Here is a 19,927-nt window from a genome sequence, read left to right on the forward strand (position 1 = left end):
AAATTGGGAGCCTAAGCCATGGTAGTGCTGTGTTAACCTGGTATATTTTGTTATAGGAAAATAGCCAGCCTGCCATCATTGTTTAGAATTCTATTTGTTGCCCTATGGCACTGATATGGGGATTTACACTCACAGTGATAATAATAATGATTCCAGTTGAAATGAATAGCTTTTTTGTATTAAGACAATGTTTCCCACAATTGAAATAGACACACATCACATAGAGCAGACTTCCTAATCTATAGTATTTCTAAGCGCCATATTCTATTCTTCTATATTTTATGGGGCCTGACAGGAGCTCTCCTTTGTGTAAAACTATTAAGTAGAGCCACTTCCATTACCTATACAATTACAAAACCAATAATACATTGCTCAGGGATGCAGGCCGTTCTTACCATAGCGTAACATTATTTCATGTTTTTTTGCGTTAGAAATCTGTAGCAATGAATTTCCCCCAGATGGCACTCTTACAAAAGAAGACACTGAAACATTTTCTGGTTTTGGCTTGCGGTATATTTTGCCTAATATATTCCTGTGATTCTTTTTATTTTCCAAGATGATCTCTTATACCAATTTGAAAGGCTTTTGGAAAATCTTAAAGTTCATATATCAAAGCATATTTTCCACTGCATTTTGAACTTTGCACTTTTAACCATTTGAAAAATCAAATTCTTTTACACCTGAGACAGTCAATCAGCTCTTTTACGGCAAAAGTCAGGAGCGAGGAGGCGAGGATGCCTCATTAAAGTATAGCATGTACTCTCAGTCAAACTGATTAAAGTTTCTTTGCATTAAGTGGGAAAACCCCAAATGTTAAAATATGCATTTTGTTTCTCTGGCACTGCATCTTGGCGTAAGAATTTTCTTTATTTCTTACTTCTCCTATTTGACCAGCACTTTGTTTCTGTTTCTATGCCAGGTGAATCAGTGGGAGACAGGCTTTTGGATGAACACATAAACTTAGCAGAAACTCTGTTTTCCTGTGTTTGCAATTCTATGCAGGTATGAAAATCCAAGTTTTTTGTAAACGCATGGATATTGTTGGTCAGACAGAAAGATTTGTATTATGTAAGCAACACTGAGTCAGGAACAGTACTACCAAACATTGAAAAGTGTCATTCCTACACTTTTTTTTAAATGGTGCCTGTAAAATCTTTGTCTTAAGCCAAATTTGACATTAACTTCATGCTAGTGAATGTGCAAACAATACCAGGTGGATATGGCCAGCTTTATGTAAATAATGGTTAAGACTGATTGAAACTCAGCACCGTGATATTAAATATCCCCTTTCTAATTATAGTGACAGCACACTCTTATCAGGTTTCTTTAATTAACCAATCTCCATTCTCTGAGGCATTAGCATAAAAATCAAGGTAAAATACTAAATACAAAAGAATAAAAGTTATTTTTGTTCTTAAGTGGTACTTTTACCTTCAGCCAATACATGCTTTTGTACCCTCGGTTTATCCGAACGTATATCCAAAATACTTAATTTCTAGTACTTCTTGTGAGCTGCTACATTACATTTCATATACAAGATTCATAAAAGAATATCTTTTAAAATGAATCTGTATTGTAAAACCGAAGGAATATATGAAAACGGTTCATTTAAGCAAGAAAGCTTCAAGAAGTTGCAGTACTTAGATAAATGAATGAGCAGTGAGTTAGTTTAGAATGAAAGCTTTAAAAGCGATAGAGTGGCAGAGAGAAATTAAGGAAAGAGAAATAATCATCAGTCAAAAGTCAACTAAAAGTTAACTTTTGCTTTCTCCAAGAAGTCAAGAGTGTCTGTTATCACTAATGATCACTTTAGTCTTTAAAAAACTGGTGCATTTGTGTTTTTGATGTAATGCGTAACATGTAATGAAAGAATTGCAATGTACGGGTCTAAATATCTAGAATTAACATAACTGGTTGTTGTGGATCATTAACCTAGGTAATGGCCAGCCTAGGTAATAAATGTCACTCAGAAGTACAAAAGAGTTTACAGACCAAAGGAAGGAGTAATCTTCTCATCCGAGTTGCTGTATCTAGACAGAAAAATAATATCTCCTGAAAATACTTTTTTGAGGTCTCTGAGATTCACTTATGCTCCAATGTAATAGACCCCTATACTTGAGAAAAGTCAATGTGTGTTAATCTTATCCCAATGGGAATACTGCTCCCCAGGCCAGACCACCCCTGAAAAAAAGTGCCAAAGCATACCAAAATTAGCACCCATTGCTGCTTAGAGGAAGCAGACAGAGGCATCTTCTTTCCAGGGGATGCAGGTGACTCTGTCAGTGCTAAAGCTTTGGAAAGGAACAGAGGAAGTATAAAAGACCTGTATCTTGGACCTTTCCTCCACAGGCCAAGTGCAATGAATTGCAAAATGCTGGCGGAGATAACTAAATAAGTGTGGTTCTCCCAGAATGTGTTTATAGCACACTTTACGATTTCATACCATCATTTTGGACTGCTTACTGTGCCATCCTATCCTTATTCTGTGTTTTATGTTCAGGATGTCCAAGCAGACAGAGATATTGTCAGTGATGTCATATTATTCCTGTGGCAAAAATGCAAAACCGGAGTCCAGAGAATCACTGCTGCCACAGCTGATGGAGGCAAATTTATCCTTAAATGTGAACAAAGTATGAAGGTATGCTGCCTGTGTATACATGAATGTATACGGTTATTTTATTTACAGGAAAAGGGAAAGAAGGAGAAACAAGAATGGGGATGGTACAAATAGTTTAGAAATCCATTATTCTTCACAATTTAACAGCTACAAAAACATTGTGTCTCACCACAGCTTGCAGGGCTTCAGTTTAAATCTGTTTAACATTGTCATTATAGATGTATTCTCTAGTGCTTTATTTTCTAATACACTATCTATCTGTCTATCTATCTTATGTATCTATATCTAGCCATCAATCTATCCACATAACTTGTGTTAATGAACAAAGAGCATATAGAATAAAGCAGTGGATAATAAGATCTAAATAATGCAGAGTTCCTATACAAACAAAATAAGTATTCAACTGTTCTCATGTTCTTAATAAACAGAAAATGGCAGTAAACTGAGCTTTTAAATGAGTAACGCATTGCGTCATAAACACATTTATTTACGGTTTTTATTTATTTCTAGTGGATTTATATCCTGTGCCTCCTTTACGAGGTCATGCAGTACTGCAATATCATAGATACAGATCCAGTGATAATGGGAGAAGCTTCATTAAAATTGTCAAGCATTGCCGAAGGCATAGCTGAATCAATCCTGAAATATGGAACAAAGTCAGGTAAGGCCGTCATTCTACTTATTTAACTTAATGTCTCTGAGGATGCACGAGAAAACCTTATCTGTTTCATATTATGGATCTGTGGACAGAATAGGTTCACTTCTGCTGGTGAGTGAGCCAGGTTGGTAAGTGAAGATGACAGATCCCTTGTATGACATATGGCGTTTTGTGTCATATATGTCATTGTCTCAAAACTGTTGGCTTCAAGCAAGGTTATCTGTATACCCAAGATGTAAGTGAAGAACAATCTGGACTTCTGAACACAAAACAAATCTTATTTGTTTCAAGATGTTACCAGAGGTTTCTTTTTTTGTCATATGGGTAATCCTGATGACCCAAAATGTTAAACAACGTTGAATCTGATGTACGGTATGTTATATGTCAGGGAATCGTTACTAAATATTGGTCAGTTCATGGCCTTCTGAACTACAATATGTCTATAAATAAACTAATGGTATTTGAGGATAGGCATTAGACCAATCTTTATCATATGTTCCATTGATTGTGTTAGATATAAACATGTACATCAAAGAGAAGAAACTTATATATATTCATATGTACATTTTACAGAAAAAATTCCCAATTTAGATGTTTTAGGCATCATCCCTTGGTGTACTGAGGGTTAATGTGTGTTTTATTAAAACAAAAGTTTTAAATAGATTTTAGATGATTTTGTTCCTGGTCTGGCTTTACAGAAAACGTTAAATGCCATTCAGTACGTAGCATTTTTTTTACTGAGAAAAATGATATTTTCAGTTCCAGAAATATTGAAGTCATCTTAAAGTACAAGATGATTCCAAACTGAGCTCAATGTGTATCATCATCAACCTCAATGTGAAGCTAAAGTAAAAACCTACCATGAAACATATCACAAAATGCGTACTAATAACATGATAAAAGAAAGCATATGTCTGGAGCCTTGATATCGCCTTTGGCTTAAAGGTTTCTCTTTATTTTCTCTTTATTTCTTTTAAAAGAAATATAACATTTAAGCATTCATAGATTTTCTTATAATACTTTCAAACACTTTTAACAAAAACCCCTCTGTCTCTCCGCTTCTCCTCATATCTTATCGTTCTTAATTCCCACCGTGCTCTTCTTCTTACCTTGTCTGTTCACTTTGTATCTTTATTTACCTTAGTAATTTTTTCAGTAAAAAAGTGCAGTAATTAAGAAAAGGGATGTATGTTTTTCCTTTGTGCCACATTATACTGAGCACCTCAGATCTTTGCTGGAATATTTTACAAGCACCTTATGAACAGCAGCTTTAAAGAAAAAGTTGATACAAGTTCAACAAGTTGTATTTTTATGCTGTAATAATTAATAAATAATAAGTATTATATAACTTCTTGCTTTTTTTTCCTTGAAGGTCGGGTTTACTTTGGGTTGCATTCACTTAAGGCAGAGGTGACAGGACAGTGTCCCTCACTTCAGTATTTATTTGGATGGGCCAACACTATAAAGTTTCTTTAGTGTGAAGGGTTGAGCTATCCCTGTATAACATATAGTTCAATGTATGGGGAGACTTTAGAGAAATCTCAAGCTCGTAATCGATAGTAAAGTCAAAAGCTGAAACACAATGCCCCTAAAACTTTCCATTTAGTGAATAAACCCCATTGGCCCATTTATACTCCATATTCTGTCAGTGGCTCATGCACTCACAGGTGTGGTTGGGTGCTCAAAGAACGAAAAAGAACCCCTTCCCTTCAAGGTCTACCTGTAAACAGGTTACGCAACATCAATAGACAATATCAATCTCTCACTTTTGTAAGTGCAAAAAGCGGCACCATTTTTTATAGGCACAGCAGTCAGTGTTTGATATTATTCATCAAAATGAAATAGGTTGTACCACTTAAGGTTTTTGTATTATTTATAAACTCTTTATGTGATTTTTGACAAAGGAGTTCAATAACATTTTTGTGATATTGTTCTTATCGTAGAGGGCCGTGATTATAGACCCTTGATTTTAAGTGATTCAATTCAGGAAACCCATGGGCCTTTAATCAGGTCAAAAGGGAAGCAGAGGAGGAATTACTCTGTTTGCGCTAGGGATTCTCCTCTCTCTCTCTCTCCTCGAGTCTGCATTGAGTTCATGGCTGTCAGGGACAGAGAGGATGCTACAGCTCCGATATATATAGTATATAGGGAACTGAACCCTACTCCCCTAAACACTTACCATCAGCTTTAAATATTAAACCCAGATGATAGGCCACATCTTCTCACCTGAGTTTAACCGGTTAAACTCAGCAGTACCACACCTTTGTAGAATCCTATTAACGAAGTGTGAGATATGTTCAGTTTGTTCGGTTGTTTTCTATTATTTTTCTGCGTTTCCAGGTCTCTACCTCCTTGGAACTTCTTTAGTGCTGGGAAGCCATTTGCAGAGGCGTTCATTATCTGTCCATTCACACCCCTGATGGCAGCCCTGCATTGTTTCCAGCCCTGCCTGTTTTTCTCTGTGAGAGCTGATATGTGTGCGGAGAGGGGATGCGAACAGCAGGACCAGTCATTTTACGCTCTAAATAACTTGTGATAAAGCTCCATTCAGGCAGCCCCATAGAGTGCTTTAAATTCTTTACAATTCTGATATTATTTCTTCCTGGGTGGAAATTTGCCTTAACATTTCTCTGATTAGGTCTTGAGCTTGTACCAAGCCAAGTAATCATGCAATGTTCCTTGTGTGTGTTTTTATGAAACTTAACAGATTTGTGCCACTTCCATCCGTTTTAGATACAGTATTTATTTATCCTTTTCCGTAATATCCATCCATGTCTTTTTGGAATGCTTTGCATGCAGGGAACGTAGAGCCCATTGCATGTATCTTAAATGAGAGTAGGGATGGTTTTAACGAGCCCTTTAACAGTGTGTCTGTCTTAACAAGTGAGCAAGGGATTTTAATATACATACATTATAGAAGTCTCTACATGCATTTATATATTTAGAATTCATAATGGTGATGTGACATTATGACATTTGTGTGATATATATGCATGGGTCTCTCACCTGTATGTTCAAATGGGATAACTGGGGACCACAAGCAATAATTTACCATGGTGGCACTATCTATAGCTTGAGAGTCAAAATAACAGGCTTGTAGGAGTCATGACCTATGTAGATGTTACCAAGACTTTCTCCTATTGGAGGTTCATTTTGAGATATATGTTTGGAAATTCTGATTTTGGAGGTATTGTAAAGTCTTTCAACTAGATAACATATTATGTGTTCTTTTGATGGAATTAAGCAAAACCCTATTACTTTTGTGGCGTTTCTGGATGTGCCTTGCGATAGTGAGGCTGGATAACTTTTCTAAAGAAAGGATTTATAAGGATTATTTAACCTTATGCAACTCTGATTAGACTTTTTACTTCTATATTTAAATGCATTGGGTTATAAATGCTTGTCTGATTTAAGTAATATATTTGTACTCTTTCCTAATCTCCTTACTGGAGTCACAACAATCATAACATTCAGAGCAAATATTGATTCAATCACATAGATTTTCATAAGAGATTAGAGTATAATCTAGGATATAAAATGGATTTGGTTGACAAACTCTCATCATCTTAACATCTGCATGCTATTTCCTTATTAAATACCAATATTTTTCTTACTTGCAAATGTAATAATGTGGATATTTTCATGCTACATGTTAATGTGGTCTGTTGAACTCTAGACAAAGTAGCCAGGATTAATTCTAAATAAAACCTCCATCATCTCAGTGCATGACTCAAACAAGTAAAACACCTCTGCTTAATTTGCTTGTGTAAATTTAAAGGAAAACATATGATCACTATGTGCCAACTTCATCAAACAACATGCCATCTTTGCCCCCAAACAGCTTGTGGGTACCGGCTCCCACACCACTTAGACATCCATGCTCATACACACTTACACATCCATGCTCACACACACTTATGCATCACAACAGGCCAACCCCAGTGAGCTTTTCCAGCAAGAAGGGCTGAGCTTGCCCTAATGTATTTACCTTCCTCCGTTGATTGTGTGTAGTAGGCCAAGAATATAGCAGCTCCTTGGAAAGTAGATGAGTAGATCAAGGGAGCTAATAGAAGGCCATCAGTGAAGCCACCACCATTTGGTTGACTGATGCCCAGAAGAAAACGTAGAAATGGGCATTACTGCCACTTACTTACTGTCTGTCCAACTTTATAGCTCTAAACAGTATAGAGAGTAACTGAATGATAGGTATGGCTGCAGAGTTAATAAATAAACATCTATATCCTAAGGAACGGAGTCAAGAGGCATATCATTATCCATACACTTGCAGTCTTGAAATATGTTCCTGTGGTTCACATACTTGCGCAATATAAAGAAATCAATACATTGGCAGCTATGTTATTTACACTTTCATATATCATAAACGTATTGTTTTCTGTTTTTAGAAAGAACATTTGAAAAACTCAATGATGATATGAGTGTACACACAGAGAGCTTTAGTAAAGTAATATACTTAAAGGTAAGTGCAATATTTTATTGGAATGAAAATGCCTGCTAAACAAGGTAAACAAAGTTTTATATTCTATCAGTATCTACTGTCATATGTTAAACATGCCTACAGCCATCCATTCCATGTACACGATCTTTACTGCTGGGCACTGGTAGATAACTTTATATCCCAATGCTCATAGTTTAATTAGGTCAGATGGGAAGTCTGACTGCTCCAGGTTTGGGCAGCATAGGGGTTGCTGCTTCCCAGTCCTGCCACCCCAGGCCTAGCTGGTCTAGGCCAGAATGTACAACTGGTGTTAAACCGATACTGCAAACCTTTTCTGTGATATTGATATTGATATTGAAGAGTACAGGTTACGTCTTGCAAGAGATTTTTTGTATCGCTGCTTCCAAATTTCTAAATCAATATATATACATATTAGAAACCCGTTTGTGTATACCATGGAATCTGAACATTTAAAACAAAATATCTCCAAAACAATTACATGGACAGTAAACAGAAAGCACAAACTATAGTAAATATATAGTAAGTTATACTAGAAGTTCTGAAGAGAGAGGTTTCCCCTTTTGCTGAGTTTCTCAAACCTATAGCCCACGCAATACTAACAACAGCCAGGGCCTTGCAACTCAATTAATGACTCAAAATTAATACAGGTATGCAGGAAAATATGTGTTTTCATTGTATCTCTCTTCCACCAAATTCACCTTATATTAACCTATGTATTTTTCCCTCCAGCCCCTGCCTTGCCCCCCAGTCCCTGTATTGTCCCTAGCAACCCTGCCATATCTGCCCCTGCCATGTCCCCACCAGCCCCTGCCATGTCCCCTTTTATGACAGTGATATAGCCCCTGCTATATTCCCCCAGCCCCTGCCATGCCCGTATTGTATTGTACCAGACAGCCTCTGTTATTCCCCCCAGCCCCTGCCATGTCCCCTCTTATGAGAGTGCTATAGCCCCTGCTATATTTCCCCAGCCCCTGCCATTTACCCACCCGTTTTGTCCCCAAATCTTGCTTACCTTTTTTCTGTGAGAGGGGAGCTGTTCCCTTCTGGTCTGGGTGTAGCGGCTGAGGCATATCACAGGCTTGTGCTTCCGAATTTAAGTGGGTCGTGAAAGGAGATTTTATTATCTACCTCACCTGGTCTCTTGGGGGCTTCATAAGCGAGCGTCTTAGCGTGCCCCTGAGTACAATCTATAGAGTTTTAAGGAATGCAAGTAATTATGCTGAACCCAGTGATTGTGACAGTTCTCCTTTATGTCCCGTGCATATCATGTAATTTAAATTTTCTTTTCTATCACAGAAAAATCCAGTTACACAACTTGTGTTTGCATATGAAACACTAGAGAAAGCAATAAATGGGATGTCACTGGCTCGCTCACGAGTCATTATGTCAGATGAATCATCTATGATTGACCAGCACCGCACAACGGTAAAACTCTGGCATTTAAATGCTATGTTTCCTGAATTTCTTTTACTGCTATTTACCTCGCATATTGTGTAAACAACCATTCTCATACATCTTCAGCTCGGAGCCACAAGCCAGCATATATTATTCAGATTTCCTGCTTATTGCATATTCAATGATTTATATTCTCCTTTAAATCTTTGAAGCATTGTTTGTTAGGATTATAATCTAATTAAAATGGAAAAAAACAACATGAATTAATACTAATCCCTTCCCTGACTATCTGCGTTTGCAATCAGCTGGGTGTGAAGAGGCCACTTCCAAGGGATACATCGGATGTCCAAGATATCCCTTCCAAATCATTTGCAAATACCGCGGTGATGATAGATTTACAGCTCGAGCTAATCGTGACTCAACACCGCGTGTCTGTCAAGCTCCTCAATCTATTGCAAGGTATGCGATAAGAATGTAATATAACTCATAACACAAAACAATTGATCTGCTTCAACACACACTGTGGCCGTCCATAAAGCAAAGTAATGCAACATATATATAGTTTATGAGACTAAGGTAAGGGATACATATTTCAAGATCAACCTCTAGCACAGAGAGAGTCAAGGATACGTTTTGGGACCAACGTTTGCCTAAATGTCCCATTTGCAGTACTGTCACTGTATGGGTGCCCAGTTGCAATACAGACTTGTGGCTTTGCAGTCTATGCTGCCCCGGTTCCTGGCAGAGACGTTGTTAGTTTGGTTAAGGGGACTAAAGTCCCAAATCTATTATGGAAAGCCCCAAGTCTGCCATATGAGAAATACAATACGTTGGAAAGCTTTTAGTGGTTGTATGGGAAATACAATGATGTTTGCGTTTGTTGAGGGCTAATGATGGTTTATTTGTATTGTGTATAGAGTCCATGTGATTTTTTCCAGTTAAGCAAATATGAGCAATGTCGTAGCAATGCTATGTTTGTTGGTCAGGAACGTGAGATAATCGTGCCGCTGATTTAATTTCAACAGCACAGTCTGTGGCCAATTCTGAGTGTACTCGATATTATGCCAATCAGTACTAACCGTTTTTCATACCTACTGTGACACAAATCCTTTATGTCTACGGCACGGATTTTACAGTATCGAAAACTAAAGTACATTTCTTCATAAAAATGTACATTTAATTTAGATTAAAGTTTTGTGAATATTGTACATTTTTCAGGTGGATCTGAACAATTAAAATCCTCAAAAAGTTCTGCTCACAGCGCCGCATCATTACCTTTCAGGACAGGTGACGTATAATATATTGAGTGATCAAATACAAGATTCCACCCACACCACTAAAATCTGTAATGATATTAATAAGGCCTATTCACTAGTCTGTTCGCAAGTCGAGAGGTCGAGTTTACTGAGGTTACATGCTCTTGCATGCTAACACCATGCATATTCACTAATATACAAGTTACCATAAACATGGTAATATTTTTGTCCAAGAATGATAAACTGAGTACCGTATTTGCTCGATTATAAGACGACCCTGATTATAAGACGACCCCCCAAAATCAAAATATTAATTTAGGAAAAAAACAAAAAGCCTGAATATAAGACTACCCTATAGGAAAAAAGTTTTACTAGTAAATATTAATTCATGTAAACTAATTTTCATATTTAATAAAAGCTATGATTGAGAAAAATATATATATTTTATTTCCTTTTATTTGCCAACCTACCCCCCAGTTATGCACATCTGCCCCCAGGCTTGCCACTCTGCCCCCAGAAATGCCTTATACCCCCCTATTTGCCACTCTGCCCCATGATGTGCCTTTTAACCCTCTATATGCCACTTTGCCTCCAGAAATGTCTTATACCCTCCTATATGCCACTGTGCCCCATGATATGCCTTTTAACCCTCTATATGCCCCTCTGCCCCATGATATGCCTTATACCCCTATATGCCACTCTGGCATATAGGGGGGGTAAAATGCATTTCTGGAGGTATTTCTGGAAAAAACCTCGTCTTATAATCGAGCAAATATAAAATGGAACAAAAATGCTATTTTGAGTACCTTCTACTTTTTCATTTCAAAAAGGGCATTGACTAAAAATTGCACAAAAAAGTACATTTTGTATGTTGAATTTCTTTTTTTTCTTTCTGAAATTAACTGACCATTTTATGTATTGCAGAATCAGAAATAATTGATAAAATAAACAAGAACCAAATATCCAAAGCCATCTTTTTAATGCAAAAGTCAGTGCTGTTTAAGAGTGGACTTGGTGGAGTGTCACCTAAAAAACTCCTGGAGGTAAGATGCATATAGATATTTCTTTTAAGCAGTTGCAATCAGTCACTGTAAAATAAATAAACTTTTTTTTTGCAGTACTAGTAATCAAATCAACTATTTCTGCAGCAAATAAATATGTGCAGTATATTATATGCGTGTATATATATATATTTCTATAATCAGTTGCTAATGGTAACTGATGGTTTGCAGTTAAGATTCCAGCATGTTCCCGGGGAAATCAGATGAAGTCAGCAATTTTTTCTCCCAAAGAATAATGTTGTATGAGTTTGATGGATTAAATATTAGTCGTTTATTCTAACACTAGAGTACAAAATCCTTTTTAGTGCATGTAAATAAACATATTGGCCATTAAGGCAGCTTTTATGTAAAAGCATCATGGTAGGGGAGAGAAAAAACCTCATATTCAGGCCAAATGATGAGGGGTTGACTGCACAGCTGTCCATTATGTGACTCCTAGCAATCATTATGATGGACCCCTACAGAATGAGTCTTTCGGCCCCCTTATTTTCTGCTAGTGCATTGCTAACATCTCATAAAGAGATGAAGTAAGTAGTTTGCACCATTATTCCCCCGTGAATGCATCTAGTTTACAAAAGAATGATTGGGGCAGAAGGGGCAGTTATGTAGGTGGCCAGTTCTGGCACGTATTATACAAAACTAAGGCATTTTGGTCTGTGGTTAATGATTATTACACTACTGCTTGTGAAGAAAGGTACAAAACTGCATAAGCAGACAGAGAGATGTGAGAAAATAAAGGAGAAGTACATTTAAGGTGCATGAAAAGAGTTAAAAGAGCATAGGCATGTCAATGCACCCAAATATAAGTTATTTCTTCCGAAGTACCCGTAGTCCAACCAACTCTGCAGAGCAATTTTTCACCGGGTACCCCCTGAGTCTAACGCCATCAGGCTCAGCTGCTGATGCATGGGAAGGCTTTAAATCAAGCACTGGATGGCATCTCACTATTCACTGACTCCGGCGCTTGGATCTGTATTTACTATTTTGCAGGAAATAACAGAGGGATAATAGCCTGTAATAATGATAGCTCTCTGTCGGCAACTTATTCTCCTTGCTTACTAAATTAGTACAAAGTATCGGTAATGCATCCAGTTCAGATCACTTTTAATAAACATTAAAGGCTAATCTGCAGCTGCAAGTAATGGAGCATTTCACTTGAGCAGTTTTTTTAATATATTGTTACCGGCTCTGGATCATAATATTTGCTGTTATTTTAAATGAAACATAAAAAAAGAACAGATAAGAGAGATCGCTATGTAAAGCCTGCTTTTGTGGTTGCACCTGAACTGACTGAATTATGCAGTTTGGCAAATTCCATATTCTCTGGGGTCTATTCCCAAAGCTTAGCATTTCGTTAGAGGTCAGACGCTCAGGTGAACTCTACTAAATTTGCTGAATTTGAGCAGCCTGTCTATTCACTAAAGACAACATGACAGCCACCTTGAGTACAGTTAAGTATAAAAACATGTTGAAATTCAACTTGAATCAAGCAGAAAAAAAGGCCTCCAACTTGATGTTATCAACTTCACTCGACAGGAAGGCTGACCAAGAACTCCATTAAGCTCAATAGAACTGCTAGACGCAGCCTACTCAAGTGCAGTCTTGACTGACATATTCTAATGATGATCCCACTGAGAGATTCATATGACAGACCACCAGCTTGAATGACCGACAGACCTTATGGTCAACTTGACAATATCAAGACAACTTGAAAGAAGGCCACCAGATTCACCAGTAGCTTGTGTTTTTGTGAACACACGAGTTGTTGTTTCGCCTGCGACATTAGAATATTGCCGTTGAGCAGTTTCAAGTTGTAATTGCTTTAGCTTAACTGACAACCTGGTCTTTAGTGAACAGACCTGCCCATGTTGACATGCAATCTGCTGATGATATCCGAAAGCCATTTCATTTAACCTTAAATTAAGTGAGTGTTTCTGTGTGACTGGCAGCTTTCTAAAGACTTAAGGCTAGAGCTGCTAAGTGGTGGATTGAGTCACTAAGATGTTAAGATGACCACGGCTGATGAGCTGTGGACTCTGCACACTTTTATTGAAAAGGACCCCATATCACTGCATTCTCTATGTTTGAACTACATGAATTATGTGTCGTTTTATTTCTACGTGTTTACCTGTGTATTTAGCGGTACATTACAGCTGGAATCATCCAAGCCTGCAATATGATATTATGATTCATTTGAAAATTAAAGAGAAAAATGTGTTTGTCAAACTGTACACTGGGTTTAGCATATTCCTATTGCATATTCTTTATCTATTTAACCCCTTAATGACAAAGCCCGTACATGTACGGGCTCAAAATGCATTGTTTTCAATGGGTTTAGGGACTGCCCATTGTCCTTAAGGGGTTAAAAAGACTTATCTTATCATGCAACTGTTTCCAACTTTTTTGTATGTTTAGCTCTGAACAAAATAATCTCCTCCTAGACTCTCAGGAACAGAATCAGAAATACATTAAAGCTTTTCTGCAATAACAGTATACAGATTCCCACCGAATGAGCAGATAAATGATTCTGTGGACACTTTCATTTGTTTTTTTCGTTTTATTGTAGGATTCAGAGAAACTGATTCAAAAATACGAAGCGGAAGAAAACACAATGCACTTATCTTGCATGAAGCCAGAAACATTAAAGAACGGCAAGAAAAATGTACCTCCCCCACCCATTTTGGTTTCCAGAACAGCAAACTCAATGGTGTTTAAACCAGTTCCATTTCCCACAGATGTTAAGGTACTGATTTCAATATCATATTAAATGTTCTGAGGAAAACAGTTAATGTTATATCGTGTTAATCTCCCATGGGGGTCCAGCCAGACATATGAGTTGGCAGATATCGTTGTGTGATTAGCTGTTTAGATGTCTGCCATATCTTGCTCTGCTCACTATGCACAATGCTAGTTAAAGATGATTTCTGGTGTCCCTTACATTTAACAGTTCAGTACAGTGCAGGAATGGCTGAGCTGTCAATGTGTAATGGATAATTCAGTCAATGCGGTGACTATCACAAATCAAAACAAAAACAATCCAATAGATAACCGTAGCAATGCCAGAGATATCTATACTGAAAACAAATCTACCTCGGATCTCTCTAAAACTAAACTTATTAATAACTTCAAACAAAATACCAACTTATAATAGAGGCATAAAGATGAGTAAAAGTAAAAAATCTCAGGGATTCAGTTGATCTCATGCTACTTCTGCTGGGGTTCTGTTCCACATATCCTCCACCCCCTCAGTAAAGTACATCTTTGTTACATTAAACATACCCAAAAGTACATTAAATAAAAGTAAAAATTTCAGGTGGTTTGTGGACTTCAAGCGACTTCTGCTAGGAGCCTATTCTGCGTAATTTTAACCTACATGGGATAAGCTATGTATCTAAGACAAGATCAAGGACTAATTAATGTTTGGGGGAGAGTACAGGGGCACAGACAAGACTGGGGGAGATGACTGGGGGCACAGAGAGAGAGAGAGACTTATTTTTAGACAATGGATTCACGTTAGCACTACGGTACTCACATGACCTGCGTCAAGGTATGCCCTTGGTTTGAAGTTCAGATTCTGGCAAGTCTTTGAGTTCAAGCAAGTGTGCATATAATGTGCCTGGGGGCTGTAATAGGTGGCGGAAGGGCTGATTTAGCGGATTGGCGGAAGAGCTAATTTGTAAGATGGGTGGCGCAGATCTGAGGTCTGAATAAAAGACGAGCTCAATTCCAAGTGTTTTTTTATGAAAAAGAATAGTCTTATTGTCATGCAAATATGGTATATAGAATGCCAATGCTATACATGCTGTCTTGATGCTGTAATAATGTATTTTCTGTTTTGCGCTTTGACCTGTAGACTAGCTTATGGTATAAAAATAAGCCTAAATAAATCTTAAAGCGAACGTGAATGGCGAGGTGTCATTTTGTAGGAGCAAAATGTTACCATGGCAATAACACACAGGTTAAAAGCCATTCTCATTTTAACAATGGCTCCCAATATAATATATCCAATTAGAGACCTGTCCCTGCTAGCCAGCATGCTGAAAATGTGCATGTTAGGAACACTTCTAAAGCCAATCTGACCAATATTTCATGTTTATAGCCAATATAAGGACATGTCATTTTTTACGTGTTTGTACCCATTTACTGCTGCTGGTTACTGCTTATAAACACCTGTGTATTAAATAAAAAGCAGAGATGTAAGATTATGTTATCCACAGTTGTCACCTATCTTTATGCTGTATTCCATCTTATATAATTACCAAACAATTTGAATGATAACAATTATAAATTATTCATTTCCACATTCTGTGCAGGTGTCCTGGTACTGTCTGTATGGAAGGTGTGTAGCAGGGCCTAATTTGAAAGTAAGATTGAATGACCATCATCTCTCTGGAACAGGGGAAGAGGTAAAATCCAACGTGCTTTATTGGTGGTGCCTGCAATATAACCACCGTTCCTATTTGGGCAATAAACAGAAATGATTCAACCTGAATTTCATTTTAATGTTCATACTTTTGATTATTATTTAATGCATATGGGATAGCATTGAGTGGAGGCATGTATCACATGGTGCTAGATTTCCGCACGCAGCCAAAATGCAATATTTAAATTGTTTGAAATGGCAGAGAGTAAAGCTACAGGAATATGGAACTTTTGGTCCATTTCCTAACACTGCAAACTAATATTAACTCTTTTTTTGTGGAAAACCACTTTAAATCTTCAGATTCTTAGTAAAGTCATCAATCTACTTTTACATGTTTGCATTCCTTTGCAAAACTGTGAATGATGTTCGCAGAGTGGATGGGGGGCCACTAGGTGGGTGTGGGCAAGGGTATTCTGTCTGCCTTTTTCATGCAATCACAGTTTCTCGCTTGATGGCTGCCTATCTCTCTTGGACCACGGCAACCAGTTTGACCACTTGTTCATGCTACGTTTGGTGACCCAGTGGTGAAACTGAGGCTGCAAGCAAAGTGTGCAAGCACCGGACCTAAAGGTGCGGAAAAATTAGGGGGGTTCGGGTGGGAGCGGGGCTTATGCATGTGAGCATGAATGTCTGTATGTGTATGTGAGCATTACTGTTTATGTATAAGTGTATGTGAGCATGACTGTCTACAAATAATTGTATGTGAGCATGAATGTATTTTTGTGTGTGAGCATGTATGTTTTAGTGGTGTTAGATGGAATTTGTTTTAGCATGAGTGTCTAAGTGTGATTGATAGCATGGATGTGTATGTTTTATGTGTGCGCACTGACATGCTGGGGCAAATATGGCACAGGCAGGCTTGAGGGGTTGGGCAGTGATAAACTGCTTGGGGTAAAGGTGGCACTCACAAGCTGTTTGGAGGCAAGGCTGGTACCCTAGGACATGTTACTTGGTAAACTTTGGGGTGCCAGGGCAATTTTCACACTGGGGCACTGTGGTTTCTAGTTACGCTCCCTGACAGGTGCCTTCCTTCCCTTGCCACCCAAAGGTTAGAAAATGGTGTATATAATATAACAGAGACAGATGGAGGAGGAAAATACATAACAGAGATAGGAAATGGTGGAGGCCAATATAAGACATACCTGAAAGAGACAGCGGGAATGGGGGAATAATAAGACTTATATTCTTCCCTGCCTCCCATCTCTTTCCCCCTTTAAGACTTATATTGCTCCATGCCTGAAATCTCTTTCCTCCTTTATGCCTTATATTCCTCCATGTCTACCATCTATTTCCCCCTTTATGTCTTATATTCCTCCATGTCTACCATGTATTTCCCCCTTTATGTCTTATATTCCTCCATGCCTGCCTTCTCCTTTCCCTTGCCTTATATTTCTCCACTCCTGTGATCTCTTTCCCTGTGTCTTATATTCCTCCGTGCCTGCCATCTCTTTCCCCTTAATGTCTTATATTTGTCCATGCCTGCCATCTCTTTCCTCTTTTATGTATCTTATTCCTCCATGCCCCCCCCTTTATGTTTTATATTCATCCATGGACTCTCCTAAAAACATTTCTGCGGCTGTCCATGGATGCTAGTATTAAAATAATAACTTTTATTCATCACTCAGATAGAACTGGATTAATGATACAGTTATATATGGACTAAGTATATAAATCTTCAATCTGCAGGATTTGTAATGTGAATAATACATTACATGTTTATTTTCCAATGATGGATAGCTACTGTGGAAATAGAATAGTACAAATTCTATTGTATATATTTTCAACTGGGAACATGAACTTGACTTTTTGATTGTAAAACAGCGTGTTTTGCTTATTAAAACTGTTATGTATATATTTCTTTACTATTTAATTGACTTGTTCATATACTTTCCGTGCACCTGTGTGTTTATGTAATAAGTAGATCAAGTTGTTATTCAGGAAATGCTTAGGATGTATTTAAATTAAATACTTACACAAAGTACAATATCTAAAAAAAAAAAAACTTTAAATTTTGCTTCCTATTTATTTAGCTCTTAACTATAGCGATGTTTTCATCCTGTCCTCATTGAACAGATACCTGCAGACAGCAGCACATTATTGGAAGTCACTGGTCTACAAGCCAATGAGAAATACATATTCGCTATTGCAGCCTATTCATCAGACGGCGTCCTCGTTGGAGATACAATTGGAGAATCGACTAAACCAATCCTGGCTTTTCCTCTTCTGTCTGTATCTGCTGCATGGGGTTATCTAGCACAGGTACATTTTATTAGCAGATATTATTTTAAAAGGGGACCTAGGCTGATTGTACTGATTCTGTGTTGTCTGCTCATTGAAGAACCTATGAAAAATATTTGTTCGTCTCTGCACGCAAAAACTTCAAATCATCAGCTTTGTGTGAACCATGTTTGCTCCCCAATAATTAATATGTGAAGTATATTTTAAAACTAGATTGGGATTTGTTACAATGGAATGACAGAACGATAGAAGGCAAAAATGCAAATCCAAAGATGCTTTGTAAATGTGGCACTGTCAAGAAGTGTCTGTTGACTATGGCTATTGAGTGTTACACTTGATAAATGTAATTTGTTTCTCTAGGAAATAATAATAATAATAATTTATAATAATAACTCCGCAGTTGCAAGCACTTGCATCAGCTATCAGCATAATTAAACAAGTTGCTTTGCGAGTTTGAGCATGTGAGAGCATACAGCTAAAGTGGGGTCACATCAGTCATGTTAACTCTTATTTCAACTATTTAATCTACAGCCCTCAGTGCATAGCAACATCAATAAAACTACAATTCACTTGCAAACTCCCTAGTTTTATGAATAAACTTTAACGCAATACTACTGTTACATTTTATCAATGTCATTTGAAATTTCTATTATTTTTTAGCTAAGCAATTCACTTTATTAGCCCTATTTATGATAGGGCTAAATAAATTCTTTGTTGATTTAGAAATACATTTTCATCTTGTTTTCACGTTTTACAGAGTGCATATCAAGTTGGTAACTATCAAGTGGCTAAAAAAGCCTGCTCTGTGCTGTGGAATTACTTCGTCTTGCCGTCTCCTTGTACCCAAACTGAAGTCACTGCAATTAATAAGGATTCCATAGCTCAAAAGAGGTATGTCCCAAAACTACACACATGCATATGACTTTTAATTCCATTAATATGTGGAAAAGATTTATTGTTGAAGTTTTAGGTAAATCATGAGTGATCTTCCTGGTATGAAACCTTAATCTGTCCGTATTTACCTTCCTTGGGCTCTTTTCTACTGTCTGATTTCAGTTGCCTGGTATTATTCAGCAGAACGTATATTTTATCAAAAATTGCAATAGACCAGGGGGCTGGTAAAAATTGTAAGACATAGGATTTAGTATTTCAAAAGACTTGCTGTTCATTAGTAAAGTAATTCCCAGATTAAATTAGTAATTAAATTAGTAAATTAGGGATTAGTAACCAGGGTACACACTAATTCAAAGTTGGTGACAACCTCCCTCGATTCAGCAATGCTCATGGGCAGGTTTGCTTTACATCTTAGTCCTGCCTACTTTAGCTAGAAGTCTTATAGAGACTTTAATGCATTGACGGTTATTTCTTAATAATAATTTCACTTGCCCTGTGGAGCCCTGATTTATAGAGTTAATTTGTTGTGTAAATTGTGAAAGCTGAGAGTTTTAGATCTCTAACTATTTTGACTCCAATGCCTTAGAAGGCTAGGATTGTAGTGATCTGTTACATGTTGTTGGCTACAGGTTTTTCTTAAAACATGTTTGACCCTGGAAATGTCTATTAGATTTATTAATTGCATTTATTAATTGGCAGCCATTCAGAATGTAAACAGCACAATGAGGCTGTTGTGATTAAACTGTAATAGTGTCGATCACGGTTCAGTGGAGACACCGCTAGCGGAGGTAGTGCTGGATAATTGGCCGTACCCTGATGTCAGTGCTTACTTTATGGGGAAATTGGTTCAGAAACTATTAGAAATGTTTGGAACAAACTTTCATATGTTATGAAGAATCCAGAACTAT

At 37.4% G+C, this 19,927-nt stretch overlaps 1 protein-coding gene across 1 annotated transcript in view; it reads left to right on the plus strand.

The window, feature by feature from the left end:
- CFAP54 (cilia and flagella associated protein 54) overlaps window positions 1-19,927 on the plus strand; it is a 119,170-nt gene that overhangs the window by 20,398 nt on the left and 78,845 nt on the right. Inside the window, exons 14-26 of the mRNA XM_053463661.1 lie at window positions 17-21; window positions 920-1,002; window positions 2,501-2,638; window positions 3,128-3,278; window positions 7,679-7,752; window positions 9,049-9,177; window positions 9,453-9,606; window positions 10,366-10,434; window positions 11,328-11,446; window positions 14,031-14,207; window positions 15,778-15,870; window positions 17,961-18,146; window positions 18,883-19,016. Coding sequence (XP_053319636.1) covers window positions 17-21; window positions 920-1,002; window positions 2,501-2,638; window positions 3,128-3,278; window positions 7,679-7,752; window positions 9,049-9,177; window positions 9,453-9,606; window positions 10,366-10,434; window positions 11,328-11,446; window positions 14,031-14,207; window positions 15,778-15,870; window positions 17,961-18,146; window positions 18,883-19,016 — 1,512 coding nt within the window. The remainder of the gene's footprint in view (window positions 1-16; window positions 22-919; window positions 1,003-2,500; window positions 2,639-3,127; window positions 3,279-7,678; window positions 7,753-9,048; window positions 9,178-9,452; window positions 9,607-10,365; window positions 10,435-11,327; window positions 11,447-14,030; window positions 14,208-15,777; window positions 15,871-17,960; window positions 18,147-18,882; window positions 19,017-19,927) is intronic.

The sequence above is a fragment of the Spea bombifrons genome, chromosome 4 (genome assembly GCF_027358695.1).
Source record: "Spea bombifrons isolate aSpeBom1 chromosome 4, aSpeBom1.2.pri, whole genome shotgun sequence".
In the NCBI taxonomy this organism is placed as follows: Eukaryota; Metazoa; Chordata; class Amphibia; order Anura; family Pelobatidae; genus Spea; species Spea bombifrons.